Source organism: Anas acuta, chromosome 6, assembly GCF_963932015.1.
Source record: "Anas acuta chromosome 6, bAnaAcu1.1, whole genome shotgun sequence".
In the NCBI taxonomy this organism is placed as follows: domain Eukaryota; kingdom Metazoa; phylum Chordata; class Aves; order Anseriformes; family Anatidae; genus Anas; species Anas acuta.
Window position 1 is genome coordinate 4,079,820 of NC_088984.1, and position 26,432 is coordinate 4,106,251.

General features: G+C 43.4%; 1 protein-coding gene and 2 long non-coding RNA genes across 22 annotated transcripts in view; 2 read left to right on the forward strand and 1 right to left on the reverse strand.

Moving 5' to 3' along the window:
• Positions 1-6,044: 6,044 nt before the first annotated feature.
• On the forward strand, positions 6,045-10,252 carry LOC137858799 (uncharacterized). Its single transcript, XR_011098009.1, has 2 exons — positions 6,045-6,794; positions 8,657-10,252. It is a non-coding gene; the product is annotated as an uncharacterized lncRNA (long non-coding RNA).
• A 9,168-nt stretch (positions 10,253-19,420) lies between these two features.
• LOC137858801 (uncharacterized) lies at positions 19,421-24,847 on the reverse strand. Its single transcript, XR_011098011.1, has 3 exons — positions 24,692-24,847; positions 23,307-23,501; positions 19,421-21,539 (listed from the first exon to the last, which is right to left on the reverse strand). It is a non-coding gene; the product is annotated as an uncharacterized lncRNA (long non-coding RNA).
• A 49-nt stretch (positions 24,848-24,896) lies between these two features.
• Positions 24,897-26,432, forward strand: part of GTDC1 (glycosyltransferase like domain containing 1) — a 182,132-nt gene continuing 180,596 nt past the window's right edge. For 4 of the 20 annotated variants that reach the window (XM_068687058.1, XM_068687057.1, XM_068687060.1 and 1 more), the window contains exon 1: positions 25,689-26,416. Coding sequence is in view for 2 of the 20 variants with exons in the window: in XM_068687046.1 (XP_068543147.1) it covers positions 24,947-24,984; positions 25,208-25,532 (363 nt within the window). In the remaining 18 variants the exon portion in view is untranslated. Of the gene's footprint in view, positions 24,985-25,207; positions 25,533-25,688; positions 26,417-26,432 lie in introns of those variants that run through there. The other 16 variants (XM_068687056.1, XM_068687075.1, XM_068687054.1 and 13 more) reach the window with 7 other exon arrangements.

The following is a 26,432-nucleotide window of genomic DNA, read 5'->3' on the forward strand; positions in this document are numbered from 1 at the left end:
GCACTCAGTGCGATGATGCTGTAAATGCAGCGAGTGCATTTGTCAGATGTGTGATGATGCAATCTCTTAAATAAACAGACTGAGCTGTTTGTTTGAATCCTGAGCTACACAGACATAAAAATATATGTACATTAATTGAAGCCAATAAAATGAAATCCAAACCAGCTATAAGATCTTAATTGAATCTTAACTGAGAATTCAGTTGTTGTTCTTACACCCAGAGTAAACAAGTTCTGTGTATTAATATTAAGCTTAGGGTCTAAGTTTTAGACAATAAGACACTAATGTAATAAATGGCTGTCACGTTCTGGTTTTAGTTGACCAATCCTGTATTTGTTATTTTGTTTTTCCTAAAATGACTCATTGTCTAAGAACAACTCATTCCTGATTTTTCACCTCATCAACCAGAGAGATAGTTACATCTTACAGCTCAAATACATTTATTTGGAGTGTGTTATCTGTTTGATATTTGACAGAACCAATAGTCCAGAAGACCAAGCATTGGTAAGCTAAAGAATATCTGGAGGAAGGAAAAAAAAATGAATGAACGTAGGTGCTATCAAAGCTGTTGTTTTACTCAGAAGTCACACTGGCTCAGCGTTTCACAATAAACTCATTCAGAACATCGAGTTACTGGAAAAAGATCCCCCACTTGAGATATATGCAATCGTACTGATGAGTCACAAGTTGGAAGTAGTGACACCGCTGTACACAAGTAAAAAGTCCTGCTTTTCGGTATTACCTGAGCTCTCTGTCACCCGAAATAACATCATTGCAGAAGTGTTGTAAGGTTTTTTTCATTTGTCCTATTCACTTTGAAAACACGAGATGTACAAGTGGCCTCAAGAATGGTTACTGTAGGATGAGACCATGAAATTTCTTATGTGCTTTAAAATCTTGCCCAAAAGATGGCACTAACATTGTTTTTGGTAACATATATTGGATATAGATTTAATTCTTCCCCCAAATAAAAGTATTTTCAAAACGGTTACAAATAGATGTTGGAAGAACGTGCTTAACAAGCACTGCAACAGAGCTAACAATCGCTGCTTAGAAACTAAACTTTCTCCACGTTAGAAGCATCAGACACTGCACAGAAACTACTGCTGGACCAGCAGATGTATTGCCCAAGTGCAGAGATGCCGAGGTGTGAAACCTCCATCTCACCAGGACCACTTAAATCTATGCAATATGCCATGCAACATACCAGAAGGGCATCACACATTTAAATCACGCACTATTAAATCTCCTGAAAAGTATGCTAAGACTAGATCAACTTCATTGAACAATTTATATCTGATTTAAAATATTCAGGGAAGTATTACACTGTTGAATTTTATTATGAGCGATTTATTTCAAGTTTTAAAATATTTAAATTACACGCCGTATAAGGAATGGCAAATAGCTTGCACGTCTCCTCAAGCAGTGGAAGCGCCTATTTACAGTGCTCTCAGTCAATGTTCAAGTGGTTTATTTCTGGTATGCACCGAAACCAGCTTGTCACTAAACTGGTCATGTCTGAGGGGTTGAGGAAGGTGGGCCCTAGAAGAGCCAAAAATTTGCCAGCAACTGGGCAGAAATGGAGCATTTGATGAGGAGGGGACCCAGATGGGGCTCCCAGAAATTACAGAAGCGCCGGGGAGAAAAGTTCAGCCTTGCTCTGACTGAAGTCAGCAGAGAAAATGTTGGTAAAGGGTCAGGCCAAGGTTTCAGGAGCGTGAACTTCTTCAGGACATGCGGTGATCTTCATTTTCATGTCATGCTCCTTCCATAAGAGCATAGCTCAGCTCCCAAACCCCGCAGGTACACAAGCGGTGGTGGGACATGTTCAGATACCATGATAAGGATGAACACCAGACAAAACCAGAGGAAGTAACACAAGAAGATAACGAGACAAACAGGTCAGAGTGATAGGTACGCCTACATTGCCACCAAACACAGAGGCAAGGGAAAGTGGAGATCTCCGAGCGAGCAGCTAGGGATTGAAGCCGTGTTAGAAAGTGGTTGGAGAGGAGGGGGATGGAGAGCTTGGGGTGTGCTGGGGTGGGGACACTGCTGGTGTGGGGGGAAACTGAAGGGAGATGAAGCAAAGGAGGGAAATGGGTACCTGGCCTGCAGGCACGGCACAGAAATGGGGAAGTGGTGGTGTGGAGAGATGTCAAAGGTGAAGAAACAGCGGGCCTTGGCATCAGGCTAGTGGTGAGGAAGGGGAGGAGGACCCATATGTCCTCGTGGGAACCGCAGAGCAGCTTAGATGTGGGATCTGCACTTGCTTGTAGCCAACTTAGCCCAGGAGGAGGAAGGGGGGCAGCGTGAATCAGGCTGACGTGCTGTGTATACAGCTCTTCACTCTCCAAAGATGTACCACAAATGAAGAGGGTGAGGGATTACAGGAGCTGCCCCAAAGCACGTTTAATACTTAACACCACTTCTTCACGAAGAGAAGTAATTTATGTCCCCGGCCTGCTGCCCTCCTGCTGCCGAACCCTCCCGAAATCAGGCCGGGGAGCGTGGTGGGGAGGGAAGCCCCAAGCCCCACCGCTCGCTTTTACTTTTTGTTTTAGTTTCCCAGAGGCAGAATCATGTTTCCTTTTAGGCTTCTATTTCGGTTGTTGCGCTGGAGCAAGCCAAGGTTTATAGCCCCCTTAAACTTTATTTTTCTTGGTGGAAGGGATTAGTCAGGGAGAAAAGGGAAGTGAGGACCTGTGACTGCGCCACAGAACAGTAACAGAGGCAGCACAGCGATATGGGGGAATTCACAAAAGGGAAAAATTAGGTACAGCTGCCGAGGCTGCCAACCACAGGTGGGTTCTCTACCATTACCATAAAACCCCTCAGTTAGGAGGAACCCAAAGGGCATGGTACCAATTACTGCAAGCTGCCATCACTGCTCCCATTGAGGCTCTGCTCAGTCCACAAGAAAAGTCTCACACCGTGCTAGAGGGGACTGAAAACCCCCAGATGATTGCTGGGAAACTCCTCACAACAACATCCCCACATGCAGATTTATTTTTTTGTGCTTCAACAGATCAGATCATTTAATGCAACTGGTGGCTTTTGCATAAAAGGAGAGGTGTGAGGATGCTCGCGGCTCATCTGGCTATGAGAGCACCACACCGTCATGCAGGATACCTGGGAAAAACCTCCTACAACAGGGTGCTGGACCATAGCAGGGCTCCGCTGCCCCTTCCACCCCCCCAGCTTAATGAATTTTTCAGCAACCAAAGGGAACTGCCATCCTGACACCAGGAACTGGACAATTTGCAGGAGGTGCTACGCATGGCAGTGCTAGTAGCAGCAGGAGTGCCATGAATATGGAAGCGGGGAGCTAACAGGAGGAAGAGACATTTGGAGAGAAGTATCTCGCTCAGCTTCTCATAACAAAAACTAGTTTTAAAATCTTCGGCAGCGAAGCAAATGGGTAGGGTGTCACCAGTTCAGCTGAAAACTCACTTGCACCTTATGGTCACCATCTGTGGTGTGGAACGTTTTCAACCTTGACAAAGCAGATTTGTCCGAGGATATTTCCTCTCTTTGAAATAAGAGAATTAGCTGGTAAAACCGGAACCCGTGTTGGCACATCTACACTCAGGCAATCTCTGGAAAAAAAAGTATATCATTGCAGCAAGCGTCTGGTTGCCAACCTGTAAAAAATAACACCCCGCCACCCCCGGCCAGCTCCAGCTGTGTCAGTGCTGAGCAACACCAAAGGCCACTGCCTCTTCCTCCTCCTTTTTAAAATATGAAGTGCCTTTTGAGAAGCTCATGAGAAGAAAGGCTCGTGCAGCAGGTGGTCACATCTGTGCCCATCTCGCTCCATCCCAAACAATTTGCTCCTGAGTGCTCTCGGAGGGGGGGAATGGACAGAAACCCCGGGTGTGTAAGAGCGATGAGGGTGGGTGACGAGGGACACGGGTGGCACAGCCACTCGCACCTCCAGCAGGGACAGGAGAAGACCTCAAAGCCCACAGGGCATTTTCTTTCTTGCTCTAGCTCAGCGTGAGTGCTGTGGGAGAATTCCCCCCGAGCCCAAGTAGCTGACAAGCACAAAATCAACATATGTTTCAGATATGTATGCGCAGCCATGCTTTCTTTCACTGTTGAGATGGAAGAGACCACAGAAATATAAAACATAGACGGTTTCCTTTTGATTCGCCCTTCATTTGAGAATTCTCCATTGGCTGTAATTGCATTCATAATACTGCCGCATTTGTGTATTTTTCAAAGAGCCGAGTGAATAATCCAAATGATGACTTCAGCCCTGGACAGAGCCTTTCATTTCAACTCATTTAACATTTTAATAATTCCTTAAGTGCTGTGAGGTTCCCGTGTCAGTCTGGAGAGGCGCACTGCAGACCCGCGGCTCCGCTCTGCTCCTGCTGGCATTTTCCAGCATGACTTTGGGCAAGTCACTTAATTGCTTCATACTGGACCCCTCAGCCTGCAAATGGCCATAAGCTGACTTCCTTGTCTCAAAGGTACATTGTGAGGATGGATTTGTGCATGTGTGCAACTGGAGGCCATATTTTGGGGGCAGTAAAGTCCTTATAGAAAGGGATGGATCCAGCAGTGCTCTTTGCTCCTACAGAGGTACTGATGCTTCACTTTTTCTGGCCACAACCCTGAATGTCACAGACATTTTTAAGCTTACTTTTGACTTTTGAGGAAGTACATGGCCAATTAGTACTTAGCTAAACACAAAAAGTTTAATCTGTTTTAACTACTTTTGGTCTGTTTGTTGCCCGATTCTTGATTTTTACTTCTCCTCCCAACTTCTGCACTTTTTCCGCCTAGAGAGGTGGAGTCCCTCAGAGCTCCGCTTCAGCAGAGACAAATAGCATCGCTGGGCTAATTAGAATCCAATTAACATAGTCAAATTTAACCACTTCATTTCCAGGTCTGGTGCGCAATGTCACACGCTCCAGTGACACAGGAAGCACTGCAATGTGAATTGAGCATCATTAGCGAGAGGCAGCCAGTAGAGACACAGCGTGGCAATTGTCTGCCTGCAGAAACCACAAGAAAGGGCACAGCCCTCACCATCAAGAGCCTCATATGTAACTCTGGCCTTTAAAATGTGTGACAGTGACTCAGAATGAGGAACACGAGAAAATCTGCAGAAAAAGCAGTTTGTCACGATGTGGGATTCGTTTCTTCAACAGCTATAACCTCAGTTTCCTGATTCAGCAACTTTGATGCCTATAAATTAAAGAAATAAAGTGAAATGGCAACATGTTTGCATGGAGTGGAGGTAAAGCTGGGTCCAACAGGAAAAACACTTTGGGGATCAGGAAATAGACTGTAACGTGCCTGTATTTGAGATTAGGGTTGCCAGTGAAGCTAGGAGAACCCTTGCACAATCACCGAGCTTATCAAAGCCATGGAAAGATGCAAACACGGTGAAGTTTTGGCCCAGCTGCACTAGGGGTGATTCTCCCAATCTCTCTCCGAGTGTTTCTAAAATGCCCAGAGCCCAGCACTGGGGCTCAAAAGCAAAATCAAAATAGAACAGATAAATAATAAATTAAATAACATAAGTTAAAGCCTCCTGGAAATGAAAACTGATTACCCAGATTTCACAGAGGGCTTCAATTAAGTCTGTTTCTCATTTTTGTTTATCTATATTTAATACTGATAAATAATGTTATTTCATTACAATTCTCTGAAGGGTGTTTCCAGCGCTTCTTAAAGGGATAGATAGACTTCAAACAAAACAAAAAAAACAGTGACCCATGATTCAAGCAATATTCCAAGTTAATAAAATGGAAAAAGCAGACTTGTTTGTCTCTAGGAAGGGTGGTTGCATGTCTTCTGCTCACCGTTCCTCCTCTGACTTTGCAGATGCTACAAAGGGAGCCCCACCAGGAGCTCCCACCTTCTCCCCGCGTGGAGGCCTGCAGAATTGGCTACCACTGAGCTAAATCACCGTGTTCTTTGATTCATTTATCCACCCTTACAGATCAGAGAGGAAGGCCCAAGAAGCCCAATTAAGGTGCTTCAATTCAGGCTGAGGCCTGAGGATGGGGAAGGGGCGAGTGTTGCTGTGTAGCTGCTGACTAAGGGCAAGGCCACAGGCTAATGCTGTTACCTATCCTCACACCTGACCCCACTGAACGCTTATATTTACAGAACAGGGTACTAAAAAGCTGCTTCCCACCGCTGATTAAAGTTAGGAGAGGGTGACCGGCAGTGGTGAAGCTTTGATGACACCGAACCTCCATGTCCTTACACCACAAGCAGCTGTAACCTGCTGCTGCCAGAGACTGACACCATATCCTGGAGCTGTGTGAATCTCCCCTGTACCCCTGTTCCCTAATTAAAACCTGTGTGAGGTGAAAGAGGCAGCACAGTAATGGGCAGTGAGGAGACCGAGATGGATACAGGGCCACGGTAATGGGCACTGGCTGCCGCTGAGGAGACTGAGGTAGACACAGGGCCCTGTGGGGCTTTCAGCTGTGTTCCTCCCATGGGCCGTCCTCCTGCTCCTGGACAGTGACTTGACAGCCACACACCATGTCTTTGGGAAGGCAGAACCCTGCTCTGCATTTCCTAGAACTGCTTAACGCTGTTTAATTGTGCTAATTTAACCCAGGTGGCCTCCACAGCAGTCTTTGCCTCGGGCCTGCAGCAAGGGAGAAAAGCAGGGAGGAGAAAGGGAGTGGGTTCGTTGTGTCTGTGCATGTGAAGAGTTCAGAGGGAAAAACTTGGTTAAGAAGTTACCAGGATGCCTCAAAACAAAGTTACCAGGACACCCCACTTAGCAGTGGTGGCTTCACGGACTAGGATGCTGTAAGGTATGGAGGCTTTTGGGCTTGCAGGATTTTTGCAAAAATCTCTGATTTTGGAGGAGCCCAGGTGACCGTGTGAGGTGCTCAGGAGGGATGAAGGTCGCTGCCTCGAGCTGGGCTGTGGCTGCTGTAGCCAGCCCCACTGCTGCATCCCTGGCTCGTGAGCTGGAAATCGTGATGCTGACCTTGTTCCTCTAAATGTAGCCACTTCTGCTGCACCCAGACTTTATCCAATTCTCCATTTGTTTGGCAGCCTGACCAGAGCAGCATCTCTAGCTGGACTGCTGGATGTCTGAAGGGCTGAGGCTGTCTGTGAGAAGGTGGGAGAGCTCCGAGGTCTGCCTCTGGCTCTCAGGGGCATGACTGGGATGCCCAGTGCTCCATATGCTGAAGGAGGGTGCACAAAAAATGTAGATAGAAAGTCTTTTTTTTTTTTTTTTTTTCCTTCTCTCCCCTGTTTTTTTCCCAGTTAATAAAACTGCATTTGTTTTGGGAACAGCACAAGAAAGACTGAAATCCCCCTGTTCCTCCGTGAATGCCTTCGTGGCGGGGCAGCACAGCTTTGCTCCCTCACCATTTCTCTGTGCCATGCCAGTTACAGGCAGCGTAAGGCATCTCTGCACCATGCGTGCTCAAGTCCAGGATAGACAGAAAACTGACTAAAGAAAATTAAGCTCCACCTTGATGTCCCACTTTTCTCAGGCTATGTTTTTGCAACTTCGTAGCAGATGGTATGTCTTAGGTATATCACTTTGGAGATGCCAAGTGATGTACTATCTATCAGTGTTTTTATTTAATGAGGAGGGAAATTTTGACTCCTACTTACACTTGGGAAGCTGCAACATGAAGACAGGTGTGATGCTATTTCATACTGCTGTATCATCTACCCAAAGCTCTTAATATCTATTTTTAATCTGGACACTATGGGAGCTATTAATTAGGGAAACGCATCCGGGTGCCTCATACAAATTGTAGATGCTATAATGGTGTATTAGAGCATCTTAATTTTCTTCAGAGACTACAGTAAACGGTAAGTTGGGCTGCGCTTGGATGATTTTTTTTCTTTTATCTGATAAAATAAAGGTTGCAAATATAGGGCAGCTGAGTCATAACAGGATATATATGTGATTCCAGCCCAAAGTGCTTTACACGTGTGTCCAGTTGGTACTCTTTAAAGGAGCCATTTCACTTAAAAGCTGATGCCTGTAACGTGGAAACTGTTAAAGGGCTCTGTAGCACTCAATGTACCTTCACTTGAAACTGCAGTAGGACGAATAATCAGGTTCTCATCCTATAAAAAATTATTATGTAATAAAAGATAGGATGCAAGGTGCAACTGAATGAGGAGGAAAAAATGGAAGTGACTGGCATGTAGTTGTTGTTTATAAAATGTGAAGTAGTTGACAATGTTGGACATATCTGCTCTTAAAAAAAAAAAAAAGAGAGAGAAAGGAGGAAAAAAAAAGGCCATAGTTTTTCGCCATCTATATATAGGATCACAGTTGTGACATTTTGGATGGATTTTCATTGTTGAGTAGATGTAATCTAAACTTCTTGCTTCATGGGATCATAAGCAAGGATGGTTACATCAGTGCAAGCCACCTTTATTTCCTTTCCACAATGACATCCATTTTTCTGAGGGCTTAGATTTGTACTGATACATAACAATTATTTATTAGTGAATCACGTTTCTTTTCTATGGAGGCCTGACTATCAAATCAGCTGAAGTCTGTAAAGGGCTCTTGAAGATGATAACACAACAAAGAAGTAACCAATTCACAGCACTAAGTGGACAGATCATGCAGCCTGAAGACCTTAAAAAAATAAAATGGGACCATTGCCATCCCCGAACATGCCTTTCATTTCAGACTTTTCCATGCAAGATGCAGGCTGGGCAGCCTACCACCTGCTTGGCCCATGGTGAAGGACAAGTGCTCTGCTCTTGCCTCGGTGCAGGAGGCTGCAAGGGGAAACTCGATGGGCCGTGCAAACCGAGCCAAGGCTGTTCTTGGAAACATGGAAAGGTGATTATGGATAATCTGACAGATTGTGGCCGGAACCAGAAGATCCTGGGGACGCATAAGGAGGTTTAAGTCCCTGAACGTCATCAGTTCTCTGCATCCTGGCCCTAGGTGGGGAGGTGGCCTGTCCCCCCTATGCTCAGGGATGCTTGCGAAGAGATATAACAGACTCGGTGAATATCAGAGCCTTGCTATTGTGTTTTAAATTAATTCTCTGACCTATAGCTTCATCTGCCATAGTATGAATGAACATTACAGACTGAACATTAGATATTTATGTTCATTTAACAATCTGTAATAAGCTATCGGGGCTGATTTTGACATGTACATTGAAGTTATTGCTTTTTTATCAATATCACGGTACATTTGTCAGCAGAGAATGATAATTGTATTGCTATGTATATAACTGATGTTGTAGTGGGACATGCTCTACACTGTGCACAAATTGAATACATTTCATCTTAAATACAAACCTATTAATTAAAATCAGAGGGAAATAGAGAGCTTTAAACTGCCACCTATGAAGCATCTCTGAGCAGCATCTTCTCCTGTATCTTCATGTTCTCCAGTAAACCACCTGGAGTCTCACACAATTGGCTATATATATTTCTTTTACAAGCAAGGAGGAAATGCATGGTCAAAGGCTTGAATGTCTGAAATCAAGGGCACAAAAAGTAGGATAATAATAAAAAAAAAAAAAGGCTGATAAGGCTGCTGTAAAAGTCTGAGAGCTTATTTCTATACCATAGCAGGCATGAAGCAGCATCTGCTGTAGTTATGGCAGCAAGAATAGCTTTCATTCCGTTCCTTGCTTTTCACACACTAGTAACTTAGACAAATGCACTGCATATGTGGACACAGGTAGTCATCTGCACTTCTCAAAAGTATCCAGCCAACGCTGAGTTTTAATTACTTCAAACTTCTATATTAATTTCCTTCCAACCTGGCTGCTTTTTTTAGAGCCAACGATGAACTAAATATGAGGCCAGATTTCAAGGAAGAGTAAGTTCAAAGCAAGAAATCCCTTTAAAATGACAAATCTTAACTCGCATTTACTAGAATATACAGGTTTATGTGTGCAAGAAGAGAATAATTCAATAAGCCAGTCACGGCACCAAAGATCTGGGAAGGATTTCTCGGCCATACTTCAATGGAGATCATAAGAAAGAGAACGAATCAGACCATACTTGAAAGCTGATTGCCCATTATTCCAGTGTGATGATTGTTAACATTAAGGTTTTCTGCAGTTCAGGTAGCAGAAGCGCTGAAACGCTGTTGTTTTTATCAACTGCCCAAAGTGTAATAGAGTGGCAGTAAAAATTTGCTGAGGGAAGAGCAGGTAGTACAGGATGGGAGGCCAAGCACTGCAATAGAGAAGCTCCAGATTTGTAATCATCCAAGGGACTAGATATGGAGTTACAGCGAAAAGTAATGTTTCAGCACCCACATTAAGACCAGAAATAGTAAAGAAGTAATTGTCAGGCATCTTACCAAGTTTATCAGGATTTTCTCTTAGCCTGCATGAACACATTCCTGAAGCCCCAGTAATTCTGACCACCCAAGCCACCAACAGTGCACAGTGCAGGAAGGGATGGGGGGAGGCTCCTCCTCAGTTACAGCCAACTGAAACACAGTACTGTGATTTAGAAAAATAAATATTGTGTAGGGGTTTCTTTCCTATCTGTTTAAATGTCTCGCTGGCGTATTTTCCTAAGTAAACATTATTTTACTTCCCCCGTAATAAACTCTTGTTTTGCAAAATTTCCTGGTTAGCACCGATGGGTGCTAAGGGAAAGCAGCTGGCTTTTCCCAGCTTTGGGTGCAGAGATTGGGTGATGTTTGATAATTTCCAAAGCATCTCTTGTTGTCAGAATCCGCCCACTTTTGCTTCTAACAGCACCCAGCAGAGGGTTACGTGCCATCAGCCCAGCACATCACCTGCAGCACGTTTTCCATCCACTAACAGCAATACCCAGGGACAGCAGTTAGCTAGCGGAGGCAGGTTTTTCTGCCTCTTCATTCACATCCACAGATGGAGGCAAAAAGAGGTCCCGTTTAGCTTTTAAACATGACACTGTAGCTAAAGTTGCTTTTCAGCTTGAATTAAGTGTATCCCCTCTACACATCCTGCAAATTGCTGTGGCCATGCTTCCGCATTACTCGGTAATATATTCTGTGCTAATAATGTAATTATTTAGCAAACACTCTCTAGTTTATCATGCACAAAATATCAAAAGGCAAGCATAATCTAGGAAAGATCTTGTTCCATTAGCAACTCCCCAAACAGGCACGTGTAATTTTTTCCAGAAATGACTCAAAAGATCACCTGCTAATACAGTGACTTGTACAAAATAGCTGCCATTACACAAAACTCGTGGCAAGGAGCTCCAAGAGAGCACGGCGTTGAAAACAACTGTGGGCTTCGCTCTGAAACCTTTCTTTCCCTTACACCTGCTATGCTGGCACATGCAAACTTTCCCATTCTTGTCAAATGTTTCCAGTTTGAGATGAGTAATAGTGCCAGAATTCAGAAGAAAAGCAACACTTAATGCCGTATTACTGCAATAAAGATCGTCTTTAAACACTTTTATTTGCAAAGGTTACTGTGACAGCTGTTTGGCTGAATATATTTTCAAAATGGATATTTATGTTCTTCCACAGCTATTTTAATTCTTCTTTTGCTTCGAGAGTTGTACCTGAAATGCGATTTTTTTATCAAATTCAGAACATTTTTTTGTTCTTTGATATATCTGGACCACTGTCTAATTGCTACAATTCACCTCCTCCTACGTAAGGTACGTGCACCTTCCACCTTCTATCTTTAATTGACTGCAATTTTATTTGCTGCACCTTTTTTCATCTTATCTTAATTGATTGTGCTGTGACAGCTCCTTTTTAAATCCCGGGCAGGAAAGACAAAGTGTTTTCATACATTTCAAGGCCATTACGCCTCTCTAGCCCGTCATCCTGCATGAGGCAGATCACAGACATTCACACAGTCTACCTCAATTTTGAGTTATTGAGTCTGCAGCTCAGCAACTCGTGGCTGAGCTAGAACATATCTTCTAGGAAGTCTTCCAATTTCAAAGGCTTCGAGTGACAAAAATTATCCCACATTCCATGTGTAGTATCCAAATGCTAAATTGTTCCAACAGTTAAATTATGTGCAATGTTAAAAATTTACACCTCGCTTCTGATATAACTTCTCCAGCTTCAGTTTGTAGACAGACGGCCATATTATGCCTGCATCTATCTTGTGATTAACAGGACTTCGAGGATTGGGCATCTTCTCCGATTTATTTAACGGGCTCAAACGTAGGCTGAAATAAGTGGCATATAATTGCAGATGGTATTTTCAGAAGATGATTTGAATGGATACCAGACAGATATGAAGGCAGTTAGAGAGTACATAGCTGGGGGTTACTTGCTGTAGGTATGGAGGAAGGACTAGATGTCCTAAGGGGAATCTGCGTAGGAAATCTCCCATACCAAGACAGCTGTTTAATGCTAGCCAGTCCAGAGTCCATTAAATTATGAACTCTGCTTCATTCCTCTTCATCCTCTTCTTGAGGACTTGTTGGAATTTGCTCCCAGGTACCCATTCACCAAATGGGTGAGGTGAATGCATTAGGTTCTTGTAAACACAGAGGGAAGAGCAGGGTACCAAAACTAGGGGCTGTGACATGAAGAGGCAGCAAGGGAATTTGCCAAACACCTCATGAAAAGTTTATGTTTTTTTTTTTTTCTTTTTTCTCAGTAGCTTGGCAACATGTAATTCTCTAGTCTCCCAATCCATGTCACGTAAATTATGTTAGGATTCAAGCAGCTAGCAGACTGTAAACAGGAGAGATTAGTCATCCCCAGCTCCCCAGCAATGCCGTTTTGGAGAGAGGTTCATGTGCGACTCTGCACTGTTTATATTGGGGTAGCAGCAGGGAGGAAGATGGGAAAGGCAGACTTGAGTGGCACTTTGAAGAAAATTGGAAACATTTCTCAACACTGCACCCTGCTACGTAATAGTGCACGAGTGGCGCTCGGTGTTGTCTCACAGAGGCCCTTCAGTAGGATGAACCCGAGCATCACGGTCTAGTTGGTGGGAGACAGTCTGCTGCTCTCTGTTTGAGCTGGGTTCCCACTTCTCCATGGTGACCAAGAGAGCTATATCTGATCTGCTATTTTGGCACGGGCCTCCATAATTTTTCTGTCTTCTCGCTGCAAACTTCCTCATCGGGGTTTTCCAAGAAACCTCAATCACTCTACCTGACAGAGTTGGACTTCTTTCCAGCAAACGAACGTGAGGACCTGACACCGTCTTTGGGAAAATATGTTCTTCCATTCTGGAAGGTTTCCAAAGGGCAGGCTATCCCGGAAAAACACCTCAGGACAGATAGCCTAGCAGGAGCTGACACAAGGCTGTGCTTTAAATTTGCATATATTAACAGGAAGACAAAGCGTGCTGATGTGGTGGGTAAAGGTGCGGTGCCATTTCACAACGCCGACCTTATAAATACATCCCGGCTCATTTTGAAGTGGCCAGCTCCAAAACTGAGAGTGGATTGAAGCAATGTCACCATTAGCTAAGACAAACTGGTCTCAGAGGTGTTGTAACAACCCTCCAAGTCATACAGGATTGTTCCTGTTGCTGTGTTTTGTCTGGGCAGCCAAAACTTTTATAAACAGGAAACGGGAGACTTCAGATGATTTCTCTGCTTGATTACGGATCGGTGCAAGTATTTGAGATCCCTGCCATTCTTACAAACAAAACTCATTTACATGAATATTCAGAGGTGATTAAACTGCTGTAACTATCTAAAGAGATGCCCAGACTTACATATACATTAATGGGTGGGTATTTAGGCTATAGGTCTTGCTCCAAGAGCTCCAGATATCAATACACTTTTTCGTCCTTCAGCTGCTAGCAGTCCCATGTTTGTTTGTTTTTTTTCTCCCCTGAAACTCTTCTCCCATAAATACCAAATGAAACTATAGTTTGTGCAATAGTTCCAGAGATATCAGTTGACCCAGACTGTATTTGTTTGCCTGAGACATGTTTATAGCACTCTGGGGAAAACTGGAGTTTCAAAACCAGAACATCTATCCTCAGACAAATTTGCTGAACCGTGGAGCCTTATTTCCTGAGTTCCAGGTATTTCTTTTGGACCAGACACAGTAACACTTGTACATCATTTTGAGTCACTAGTTGTGCATATGTGCACATTACATCCATTTTCTCCTGCACTGACAGGACACTGCCAAACATTTTAACTTAAATAGAGCTGTCTCTACAGCATCATTTTTCACACACATTTTAGCGCACTGAAAACTGAATTCCGATTTACAACCTTTTGGAATTTGTTTTTCGCAGAGGTTTATGCCAAAGATGTTTTATTCATATAAAGCAAATGCCTGGCATTTGTTTCATTAAGATATTAAGCTTGCACTCCGGTTGGTCTTACCTATTCCCAAGCCAGGTTCTGCAGCAGGCACGGGGCTAAGTGACTCAGAAAACAGCCTGTGACCTCATCTTTTGCAGCTATGACTAGGCAAGCCCACTGTTCAGAGCCCTGCTTCAGTGACAATTAAATAAACCAGAAAAGCACCCAACCCCACCCGTTGCAGCTGGAGCTTTGTCTGAATGTGATAAGAGATCATTAATTTTCAATTTGACCTCAGCCTATAATGTTCAAGTGGCCCCTTTGTTCTCATCGTGATGTTACAAGCAAGGTCTGAGTCAAGGGAACTGGAAAGGAAATATTAAAATAGTCCTGAAAACTCCTTAGTCTTGTGATCTCGCTCCTCCTAGCTTCGTAACTACGCACACCTTATCCATTGGGCAATCGCGGCCCCACGGCATGGATTTCCTCTTGGTTACTGCTGCTCTGGCAGGGCAAACAATACTGCCCAACAAAGGTGACCGGTTGTGCAATGGTAATAAGGAATATTGAAATACTGCAGCAAAAACATGTTGTGAGCAAAGGATAGGCCAAAGTTTATTTATATCAAATGTCTGCGAGTAACATTTGTAACAATTTGCAAGCAGAATAAAAGCTGAAATTCACTGATTAAAGTGTTCCCTATGAATAGCTCATACAGCTCTGAATTCAAAGACATATTTGAAGAAATTGTTATTACAATCCACTGCTAAAAGAGCTATTGTGAACCTATGGGCACATCAACAGCTGTCTATGGAAAATTATTATTATTAGAGAATAGAAAATGTCCTATTTTTAACAGATAATCCCAGAATCCGGGTTGAATTAGAATGAAGGAGAGCCCATCTTTCACATCCTTTTTCATTCAGGCATTTGGCAAGCTGAGACTCTACAGAATGTAATTTAGGATATTTGAATTGGTGTTTGTTACTAGTGGCTTCTCGTTATAACACCTCAGATAATAAGGCACAGGACCTGTGCTTGGGTTCTCTGCCATGTATAAATACACAACGACCTGCCCCAGTCCTCAGGTGTTTTAGGTTTCTCAGTTTGGGTTCACAGGTTTGGATGTAAGTGATGTTTTTGGGGGCAGGGTTGGTTTTAATTTTTTTTTTTTCCCCTACTTTAAGCAAATCCAGTTTTCCATTGACTAACTCATGCTTTGTAGTGAAACAAAACACTTAAATCTCTCCTACTTATGGAATTAACAGGATTGGGTGACACCAGAATTGGGACCAGTGCTCATTAACGACTTCATTTTCTCTTATTCTCTGTGGATTTTCTGGAGGAAGAAATCCTGTTACCAGATTGTCCCATCATATATGAGGAAAAGGTCCATGTAATATCCTGACCACGTCTTCAAACCCCTTCACAATAGCCCCTTAGACCAGCTCTGAGGAGCTCTGTGCTTCTACAGCAGGCAAAGGACACCCTGTGCTGACGGAAACTCGCTGCCGTCCGACCCCCTCCTCAGCCTGCCAGAAGGAAATCAAGAAAGAGGGTGGACAGAAAAAAATATTTCACCTCTGACAGCCGATGCCCTGCCCTTTGTGGAGCAGAACAAGCCCCTGTTTGTTCTGGCTCCGTTCCTCAGTGCACCTTCAGAAGGTGCAGGGGCTCCTGAAATGTCTTTCTGCTCAGCAGAAAGGAAAGGGCGGCTGTAACGTGAGCACAAAGCAGGCTCCCCGTGTGGAAAGTTAAACCTCCCAGCTTCCTGATATGTAAATGCTTGTTTGCTCACACTATTCGTGTAAAAGTAGGATCTCATCTCTAGAATGCGATATGGCACTTCCAGCGTTACTGCAACCTCACGTTTCTTTGTGTGTTGGGGAGGTTTCGGAGACACAGTCAGGCAAATCAGGAGAGGCCTTGGACACTAAGGAAAGAAAAACCTTCTGAAAAGCAGTGGCATAATGATGGATTGCCAAAAATATATTTAAAAAATATATATAATAATAATAATAATAATAATAGATTTCTTTTAACTAGCAACTTATAGGACTTCATCATTTTCTTCCTTAAACATGCAGACTCTAGGTTTTATATGCCAAATAACTCTGACCTTAAGAAATGCTGTCCCTACAGACCTGAACTATTTTATGTAAGCTTAAGGGTTTTGGAAAGGTATGGCTAAGCTAGTTAATCATATATTTGGTCATTTTGTATCACAGTCAAGCACAGACCAATGAAAAAAAAAATGCTTCTTTTTGATACTGCCTATCAGACTTGGATATGTGGCCTTTCTGGAAAAGAAAAAAAAAATAAATAAATAAGTGAATGTAGGTTCAACTAAGTTTCAGCTTCCTGATGATATATGTTGAGATAATCAGGGAAAACAAGCAGCATTATCTGAGTTCCACCACTTTATGTGACCTGCGTGAACAGCTCAAGCAAGCCAGGGAGAAACTGAGACTGATAAAGCTTTATAAATACCCAGACAGAAGAAAAAAAAATTACTGTGAAATACTTTCAAAGACAAACCATGATCTTGAGCAAATTTTCTGCTGGTCAGTGGACAATGCTGAAACTCGAACCTAGGCTTGATTTAAAGTAGTTTTGCACTTCACAGCTCTGGTATTAATCTGCAGCAGAGTGTCAGTGAGCTGGTCCCTCAGTGTTTCAGTGATTATCACTAAGCTGGTAGCTGTAGCTGCAAATATGGGGAAGAGTCCTTCCAGATCTACACTTTGTACTGCAGCTGTTTTGAATATTTTTTATGACTTTGTTTTCTTATCCAATTTTTAGTGGCATGAATGACACATTAATTAACCAAATTCCGAATTGGTTAATCCAACAACTGGAAGGCTTATATTTATCATTGTTCAGTAATACTACCCAAATGTCAGTTCTTAGTTTGAAAAATTCCTCTGAACTAGTAAACCAGAGAATAATAAAGATACTATAATTTTCTTTTACTAAAATAAACAGAATATTTTCTTAGTTAATTGTTTACATGTCTTACTCCTGTCACTTCTTTCCTTTCATCCTTATTTTTCTTGTTTTTCTTTATTCACATTTCATCTCTTGAACTCCTTATCTCTCTAATCCCTTATCCTTTATGTTCTTGTTTTATCTCTCATTCCACCATTTTATCCCATGTTTCCTAAGCCTATCTCCCTTCCCATGCTAGGCTCCCCAGGCTTTAAATGCCCTCTGAACCCTTTTCCCTTTCCCCCAGTTCTGTACCTTTCTCTTCTCTTTCATTTTCCTTACAGCAATCTCCGCAGAACAATGCTAGAAGTAGAGCTGGCAAGCTGACAAAACAGAACAGTTGGAAAGAAAAGTTTACTCAAAGACAGGCGTATTTCTTATAAAAAAAAAAAAATTAAATATATATACATATATATGGGAAGGTGTTGCCAAATCATCTGCTTTTTCAGATGTGAAACTTTTAGCAATGCTCTCTCTGCAGCGCTGATGTGAGGGAAGGAGCAGGAAACACTATCAGGTTGCCAGATGACTTGAGCACCGTTAGGTGGGATTCCTAAGCGCACGTGACAGCAGTAATTCAGGATATTATTTCTTATGTAAAAATAGCTATGCAAAATTAACACAAAGGGTTTGGTATAAAAAGATAAAAGCCAGGAAGCTCAGAGGCTGTGCAGCTCTTTTTATCTCGTTTCATTTTGGTTAGGGGATTGCAGGGAAATGGCAAAAGAGATAGAGAGAGTATTTACATGAAGGCATCTGGGCCAAGGTGTAGTCACGAGAAATGGTTTTTGTATTGCTGCTTGTCAAGTGGCCGATCTGGGTAGGAGGCGGACCTGAACATACAGCAGATAAGCTTGTGGACACTTGCACAGAGACACGAAGCTTGAGAGGTAAACCTGGAGCAAGCAGGGCAGTGGCAGTCACGTACAATGAGCAAGTTGTAAGAGGGACGGTGGGTGAAAGAAAAGAAGAGAATTCAAGAGGAAATTCAGCTGTGATTGCACAGGGGTACGTTTGTTACTGTGGGGTAGGGTAAGCCATTTTAGGCTTTGCAACTCGTAGTCTGAGCTTTTCAGAAGTGGAAGGAAGCGTTCCTTCCCCATTAAACCAACTGAAGCTGGAGTGGCTTCAGCTGGCAAGTATCTATTAGATTGCATTGATCTCTTCTGGATTTGAATTTCACTCCTGGAAATAAAACAGTGATGTGGAGAGAGCTGTAGATGGGATTTCTATTCCCATCTGCACCAGCCGAACCAATGACCCTAAGCCTTGACTTGCATTCCTAATAGGATAGACCTTCTTTTGTAGGAATTCTTTAACACCTGTAGGTTATGCGTTCAATTAGCATCTATATCCTGAACTGAGCCGAGTTGCACAAGCTTTGAAAAAAGTAACAACCAAATGGCTAATTAGGTCAAATTTGGGGCGTATCAAACTTGACAGTGTCTGGCTTACATCACTGTGGATTTACATAATGGAACTTAACAGCGCTGAAGAGTCTGCTGTGTCAACCCTGATGACTGTAAGGAAGGCTTTTTTCGTAATTTTTTTAAAACATAAAATATTCACTCAGAAGACTATCCTCCCAATAAATTTTTTATCTGTCCTGTGCTCTGCCTATCACTGCTCATTACCTGCGCTACCACCACAGTAGTATTTCAATCAGTTATCTTATTTTTCAGAACTCAGTCAGTAATCAACGTCAGCAACCAATTGTTTAACAAATTTCCTCTTTAAAACCAAAGCTATTTTTCAGCTCCATCAAAGCTGTTTTTTAACTGCAAAAGCCTGGGAGGGAAGTCAAAAACCATGAGGACTCAAGGTAAATTACCCTGGCAGTCTTTTATGGAGATATCACCTATGATCAGCGAGCAATAAAGCAACACAAAACAAAACAAAATCTTAAGTTAATAAAGTTTTATATTCTTACTGTGGCTTCCTCTGTCTTCTAGCAGCCCATCCTGTACATCAAAGGTCACAAAGAACACAATGAGTCACTATCAAAACCAAAAGAATGCTTCGCGAACAATTACTATACATAAATTGCACGCTGGTATTTTCATTTCTGTGCCAACTCACAGTAATACAGCCCATTTCCTCTTCACTTTTTTTTTTTTTTTTTTCCTGCAGCTTTTGTCCATACCAGCAAACAGCTTTGTTACTCTGCTTGCAGAGCTTATTAATTTTTTTTTTGTGTGTGTGTACTTATACCTTTACCTTTTTGAGTACTGGGCAGCTGTGGCATGAAGCCTTTTGCTGCAGTTCTTGAGGCTACATTTCTTTGGTTTCAGTTGTGCAGAGTCCACAACAACGCTGTAACGTTGCCAGGCTTTGTAGCCAAAAACATCATTAGGAATAGTGAAAGAGTCCCCTCTGAAACCCCAAATCAAAGTGCCCCCCAGAGAGAAATCAACTGTGCATTAGCTCATGCCTAGCAGAGCAACTCAGCACCGTGCAGCTGTGAAACCTGTGCAGATCCCTCAATATGGGCTGTTGCTGGGAGCACTGTCCTCAGGATCCATTAGCCCAGTTCAAAGGCAAGCACAGCACCTTGCAGTCTTTTAACACCACGCATGTGGGACAAAATAGGCCTTCTGTGTGGTGTCAGAAATATCTTAGCAATCAACAGCCTTGGCATTTCATTTCATACTGCAGTCCCCGGCTTTCCTACTTTTGCCAATACCACGTGTCAATGACTTCTGCTGCAATCGCCTGAACGACAGAGGTGTTCATTCACTTATAGCAGAGTATCTGAGAAATAAAAAACTTTAAAACTTTTGCTGAATAAATATTGAGAAGTCAAATAAAACAGAATTGTTTCTCAGAAGGCACGATTTGCGTATGTGTGTGTTTGCAATTAAGTAATGAATGAACAACTAGATTTATATTGTCATTGTGTGATTACCTACGCGTTTGGATTCTGCATGCTGGTCAGTTTTTAAGCAGTCTTCTGATTAATATTTATTGTCTTTAACAAGCAATATTATGGACTAGAAAGTTGTGATGACAAGTAGCAACAACTGGCATTCTCTCAACAATTCCACAATAAGAAAAGAGGGAAGTAAGATAATATCAGTCAGCTTCCTTCTGAAGAGGTTTGGTTAAATCAGAATTTTTCATTTAAAAAAATTACAAAGCAAAAATACATCAGACTACTATTCTACCTAGCATGGGAGGAAGGTAGCAGATATTTTTAATGTTCTGAAAATAATCACATCCTATTGCACCCAGCTCTAGTGAAAGGTATGCTGAAGTGAAACACTGTGGGTTTTTTTTTTTTTCCTCTTATGTTGTGAGAATCATTTGAACACCTTTTGCTTCAATTTATGATAACAGAAAGAATCAAATGTGGTTTTGGTATGTACGCTGCTAGCTCATCTGGTTATACACTGAAACACAAGACTTGCAGTCAGGCTTTGGTTTGTCTGCTGCTAACATTCAGATCAACTACTGACACGAAGGGGACTACGAGAAGGGACATTAACTGTTCTTAAATACACTTCACAAGTTTGCAGCCTATTTTGATTGCTTCGTCCATTATTGACTATGTGTAAACTTGCATGCATTTACCCATGCGCCTCCCAGTTTTCAGTCTGAAAAAAGGAGGTGGTAGCACTTACATATCTTTGGGGATTAAGATCTAATCCTGGAAGGGCTCCAGGCTGGCAGCATCTTATATTCATAAAAAGCACCACTAAAGCAATTGTGAATAGGCATAAGTACCAACAGGTCCTTACAAGATTGGGATATATTTTTAAAATGCTATTCTGGGTGAATATTGCCATGTGAACCTTATAAATTATTAATTGATAATAAAAATGGAATGTATTTGGCATCCATGAGTGAAAGCTTCTATAGGAGGCTAATTCATAAATCTTTTTGGAGCCAAATTTCAGAAAGCATTTGTAGTTCTGTACATTCGTGGTTGATTAATTTTGCAGACTTGCATATACACATTTAATCTCCATTTTGCATATGCTTATACCTATCGGCAAATTACAAACTGCATGTGTGCTGTAGCATTTGCATACACCCAAAGAGAAGACTCACGTCTGCAGAAGGACTTTTACAAATATGACCTCTTCTAAGTTATACAAGTAAAATATAAAAAACCTCTCTGTCACTTAGAATGTAGAGCAAAAGTGGTGATGAAAGGGCTTGCTCGTGATTGAGAAAACAATACATTCTTCAGTCCTCCCATGCAAAGAAAATCTCTGCTTTTCTCGATTTTCTCCTTCTCTCACACTAACTCAATGTGGGTGGGAAGCAGTAGAAACAGAAAGGGTCATGTTTGCTCCTCAAAATTTGAAGACGGTGTTTTTTTCCTTTGCCACAGATGCTCCATGCTCATCAGTTGCTGTGTACTCCTGAGAAAGAAAAGAGAGAGAGAAATTGCCAATAACATTGGTAACCTTAAGTGTAGGCATGCATAAAAATTTGCTGAAAATTGGGTTGTGGTACATGTTCTTATTTTAGATTTGCCCTTGTTAACGTCTTTTTAATAAACAGGTGCATACACTTCCCCAAGCTGTCACTGTTGTTTACCCAGTCTGTACACTTTATAAATCTACTAATGGAATAGACCCAGTCATCCTAAGGATCTGTTTTAATAAGCTAGAGTCTCAAAGTTTTCAAGAAAATACTTTCTGGTAATATAGCTCTGCTGGCAGAGTGGATACAAGCTTTGCAAGGTTTGCTTTTAAAGATAAGAAGCATGTGACACAATTTCATTTGTTAGTTCAGCACAATGTAATATACAGAGCTTCATACACACTTGACATTCAGATTAGCAACAAAGTGGGATGGATACAGGGAAAACGAAATTAAAAGGTGTAAGAAAGGTGGAAAAGACTTTTCTAGTGGAGTCTGAAATCGAAGGCATGCTCCCTCCTGAGTGCCCTGAGCACGGTGGTGTAGATTGAGGCTTATTTTCGCTAGCTCAGCTTCAGTCTGTGTGAAAGTTTCCTTCTTTTGTCCACCTCTTGACCCAGGCAGAATGGCCGGTCACTAGACAGGGAGAGAATTTTGATTCCCACCGAGTGGAGAATGATTTTCAACTGAAATCTCCCTCTTCTTTGCAAAGTGCTTTACCCATTAGGCAATGATGCACAACGTAGCTTGCTCAGAGAAGCAACAGCTATAAAAGGCTTCTACGTGGTGAATCTGGAAGGGATGAAGGAGCTTTCCCACAGCCTTGACTCAGTCGCTGTCCATATTACAGTCTTTCATGCACTGTCACAGGTCACGTAAAGAGTCACCCAGTTTTCTGACATTGCCACTCCCTCACAACTGCTTGGGTGACCACACTTATGTTGATGCAAAGATTGCATTGATGTAATTGAGGTCCGTATTTCATGTCGGCAAAGAGGAGGTGCATTCCCTACAGGGCCTGACTACCTAGCTTTCATTCTGGATCCCACCAAGGGGACCAAACGTTTGCAGCTGCAGTGCCGATCATAACTTTTAGCAGTACAAACCTCATTCACTGGGTTTATCCTGCAGTTCTTTGAGAGCAGCAGCTGTAAAGAAACTAATAGTTACAGTCAATATATTAGAAAGATTAATACAATAGTAATTACCTTGCTATTGAAATAGGTAAATAAGTTAAAGGTATGTAATTAACTGTAGCTTCATCTCATGAGCTTTTAAATTGCATCACTGGAGATCAGTATTGTCCGATCGTAGACAGCAAACAGTAATTGCTGAAATTTCTTGTAAGTAATACCATGGGAAGAGTTTCTCTATTTAATTCTTCACTGAAGGTGTCAGCTCGATAGCCCTGGAGAATGTAATCTATAATATTTATCTCCAGAGAAGTTGGGGGAATGGAAGGAGGAAAATAAACTTTCCCTGTCTCATCGAAGTTATCGCCGTTTCTCAGGGTTGGATGGGTAACTCCACGCTTCCATATTTCACCTTCCTAGACACACCACCAGTAAAGCAGCCGTGGAGAAATTTCTGCAAGAGAAAACTCTTCCGCTACATATTTGACTGAGAACACTCACACGTTAAAGAAAAGCTACCTATGTTGCTACCATATGGTGAAAATGTCTATCCATCACCAACCTGGTCTGTACTCAAGTCTGTCATCTCCATGTGAGAAATTATACACATATATAATGCAGTATAAATACCTGAAGCTCTCCAGCGCTTAACAGCCTATTTTAAAGCAGCTGAACCCAGAGCTTCACATGGCTTCGCAAGGCTGTGAGTTGCACAGTGCCTCATTAGGTCAAAACTCCCGGAGCAGCCGCGATGCTGGTCTGAGTGGTGGTGCTTCACACGGAGCAGCGCTCATGGAGCAGGCTTCACTGCGAGCATTATTCTTGCTGGGAAAAAGGGGAAAGAAAAAAAAAAAAGAAAAACCTTTACAGCAGCAAGACTGGGTGTAGGACAGATAGAGTGATTTGCGCTGAAAAAAGTTACTGAGGGGCTCATTAGAGGCAAAGTTATTAGGCCAAGCAAACAGTTAATCCCTGTCACACAGAGGTAACGGAGTTGCCAGCCTTGAACTCTAAATTAAAGGCACTCTCTGAGCGCAAGAGAAGTGACTCTTTTTTGCAGCTTCCTCAGTACCATCCGTCTACCATAATGCTGTGGTCTTTTTCTTTCTTTAAATTCTGGGCTCCAACTAATTACTGGCAGGAAGTGCCTATTTTTATGCCATTAGTATGCAAATGAGTGAGAAGTAGAAAAATATTCTAAAGGAACTGTTACAATATCTGTCCACAGATTACTCGCCAATTAGAACATGGGATTAGGGCTGCGGGACCCCGAAAGAGTATGGCCAAAGTCTTTCTGCTTGGGTGCCTTAAGTTTAATTTCAATGGGAACTGTATATACACGGTGCTTTTCCTAGAAAAAAAAAAAAAAAAAGGAAAAAAAAATCAAGCCTAAATTGCCTGCTTACAAATTAGCACTTCTACACTTTAAAAATGAATGCCTCCACTTCCTCGCCTCAATTTTTCTATCCATAAATTGGGGATAAAACATCCTGTTTGTCTGCGTTCCAGCACATGCTGGGGACAAATCATTCAGCTGGACTGGAGCTCTCCTCATTTCTCACTCTGTGTGACACCAGCTGAAAGATGAAGCCTTTTATTTATAAAAATATTTATAATCTGGGTGAAAAATATTAAAAGCCTTTCAGATCTTACAGTTTCTGCCTAGTTAAAAAAAAAAAAAGTAAAAAAGTATTTTGGCCTTTCCATAGCTTGATAGTATCAAGAATTTCAGAGGTGGATGAGAGCGGAAAACTATTGAAAAGTAACTTTATTAGGCTTTTTGAACCTAGAAAATTGTGAAACAAAATGCTTCTTATTGCAAGGGTATTTCTCATGCAAATCAGCCTTCTCATCACTCGTATAGTAACTGATTAGCACATGTAGGAAAAAAATATAATCCCTCAAGCTGCTGTTCTTGACTTTTCTCACAGTTGCACTCTTTGGAAATTTTGCTTTATCAGTCCATTAGATGTTACTCATTTTGACTTCCTATTAAAAAGTTTACATCTACATACCAAAGATAACACTATGCTCAACTGACTCAGCGTGACAAACATTCCTCCTCCAAAAAGTTTTGCTTGAGAGGCTTGTTATTCACTTTGGCCAGAGCGCAGGGCTTACAAAACAGGATGTAACAGCAACACCTGCCCGCTATCCCACCGGAGTTACCGCACCTGAAAAGCTTGATTTATGAAGGAAAAGAACACAGCTTTTAGTCATATATAAATGATAAGGTGCCTGACTTTCTGTTTGCTCCTTGTGTTTGTGCCATGAGGGCATCCTTGCAGTTTTCCCCTCTCTTTGAAAGGTTTGATGTGGTGCTTAGGGACACGGTTTAGTGGGTGACACTGGTGGTAGGTAGGGGGGTGGTTGGACCAGATGATTTTGGAAGTCTTTCCCAACCTTAATGACTGCACAATTCCAATCCCCTCAGCTGTTTCCCTTGCTGTTTCCCCCACACATCCGAAGCGCCCTGCTGCTGGCCGGGTGACCACTAATTAATTCCCTCACGTTCTCCCCGTGTCCCCCAGCACCAGCAGCCCACTTTGGGGACCGGCCATCCCCGGGGGGCCCTCAGGACGAGGGGGATCGGGGCAGTTCCCCCAACACCACAGCGGCTCCGTCCTTAAACCCCCTCAGAGCGGCTCCCCCTCAGCCACCCGGGGCTGCCCCGGGGCGATGGCGGCGGAGGAAGGAGGGGGCCCGGCGGGCGGCAGGGGGAGGCCGGCTCTGCTGCGAGGGAGGGGCCGGCACGGCGGCGGGGCCGGCGGTCTCCAGGCGGCAGCGAGGAGGAGGAGGAGGAGAAAGGAGGAGGAGGAAGCAGGAGGAGGAGGAGGTGAGCTCCCTCGGGGTGGGGTAAGCAGCGGGGCCGCCCGAGCGAGGCGGGCGGGAGGGAAGGGGTCAGCGCGGCGGGGCGGGCGCTCGGCCCGGGGGTGGAGGGGGGGGGGAAGAGGGCCGGCAGGGGCCGCGGGAGGAGCGGGGGGCCCGGCCCCGGAGCCGGCTCGGCGGGGGGGAAAGGAAGGAAGGAGGGAGAGAAGGAGGGAGGGAAGGAGGAAGAAGAAGGGAAGGAGGGAGGAGAGGCGGCCGGGCCGCCTGACATGGCTGCGCGGCCGCGCGGGAGGCGCTGCCGGGGGCGCCCTAAGATGGCTCCGAAGAGGGGGCAGCAGGAGGGGGGTGTCTGTGTGTCTGTCTGGGTGTTTCTCTGTCCGTCTGTCCGTGTATTGGGGTGCCGCCTCCCCGGCGGCCCTAACATGGCCGCCCGCAGCTGCCTCACCCGGGGCCGGGGCCGTGAGGGAGCCGCGGGGCCCGGCCCTCAGGGCGGCGGGGTCCCGGCCCCGCTCCTGGCAGCGTTTCCCGATAAATACAGGTTTTTATTTTAAAAATGAGGGTGCGGAGAAGGGGCTGTCTCATTTTTGTGAGCCTGTGTGGAGCGAGCTGCGAGGCTTGCACCCGGTTTCCATCCCGGTGTCACTGTAACGCCATTAAAACATTAATATGGGAAACGGAGCGAGAGCCATCAGGGGCGACCTACGCTGACCCGGTGTCACGCTTTGCAGAACGAGGCAGAAAAAAAGGCTTCAGTTGTGCAAAATGTGTAGATTTTTGGATTTTTTTTTCCCCCTTTTTAGGCTTAAAAACGTCATGTGACGGAACACCTCAGAGTAGAAGAGCTGCTTAAATGCACTTTGCGAACGAGTCCCAACTTGGGGAAAGTGTCTGGGCTCAATGAGACTTGGCAGGTCTGCACAAATCTTT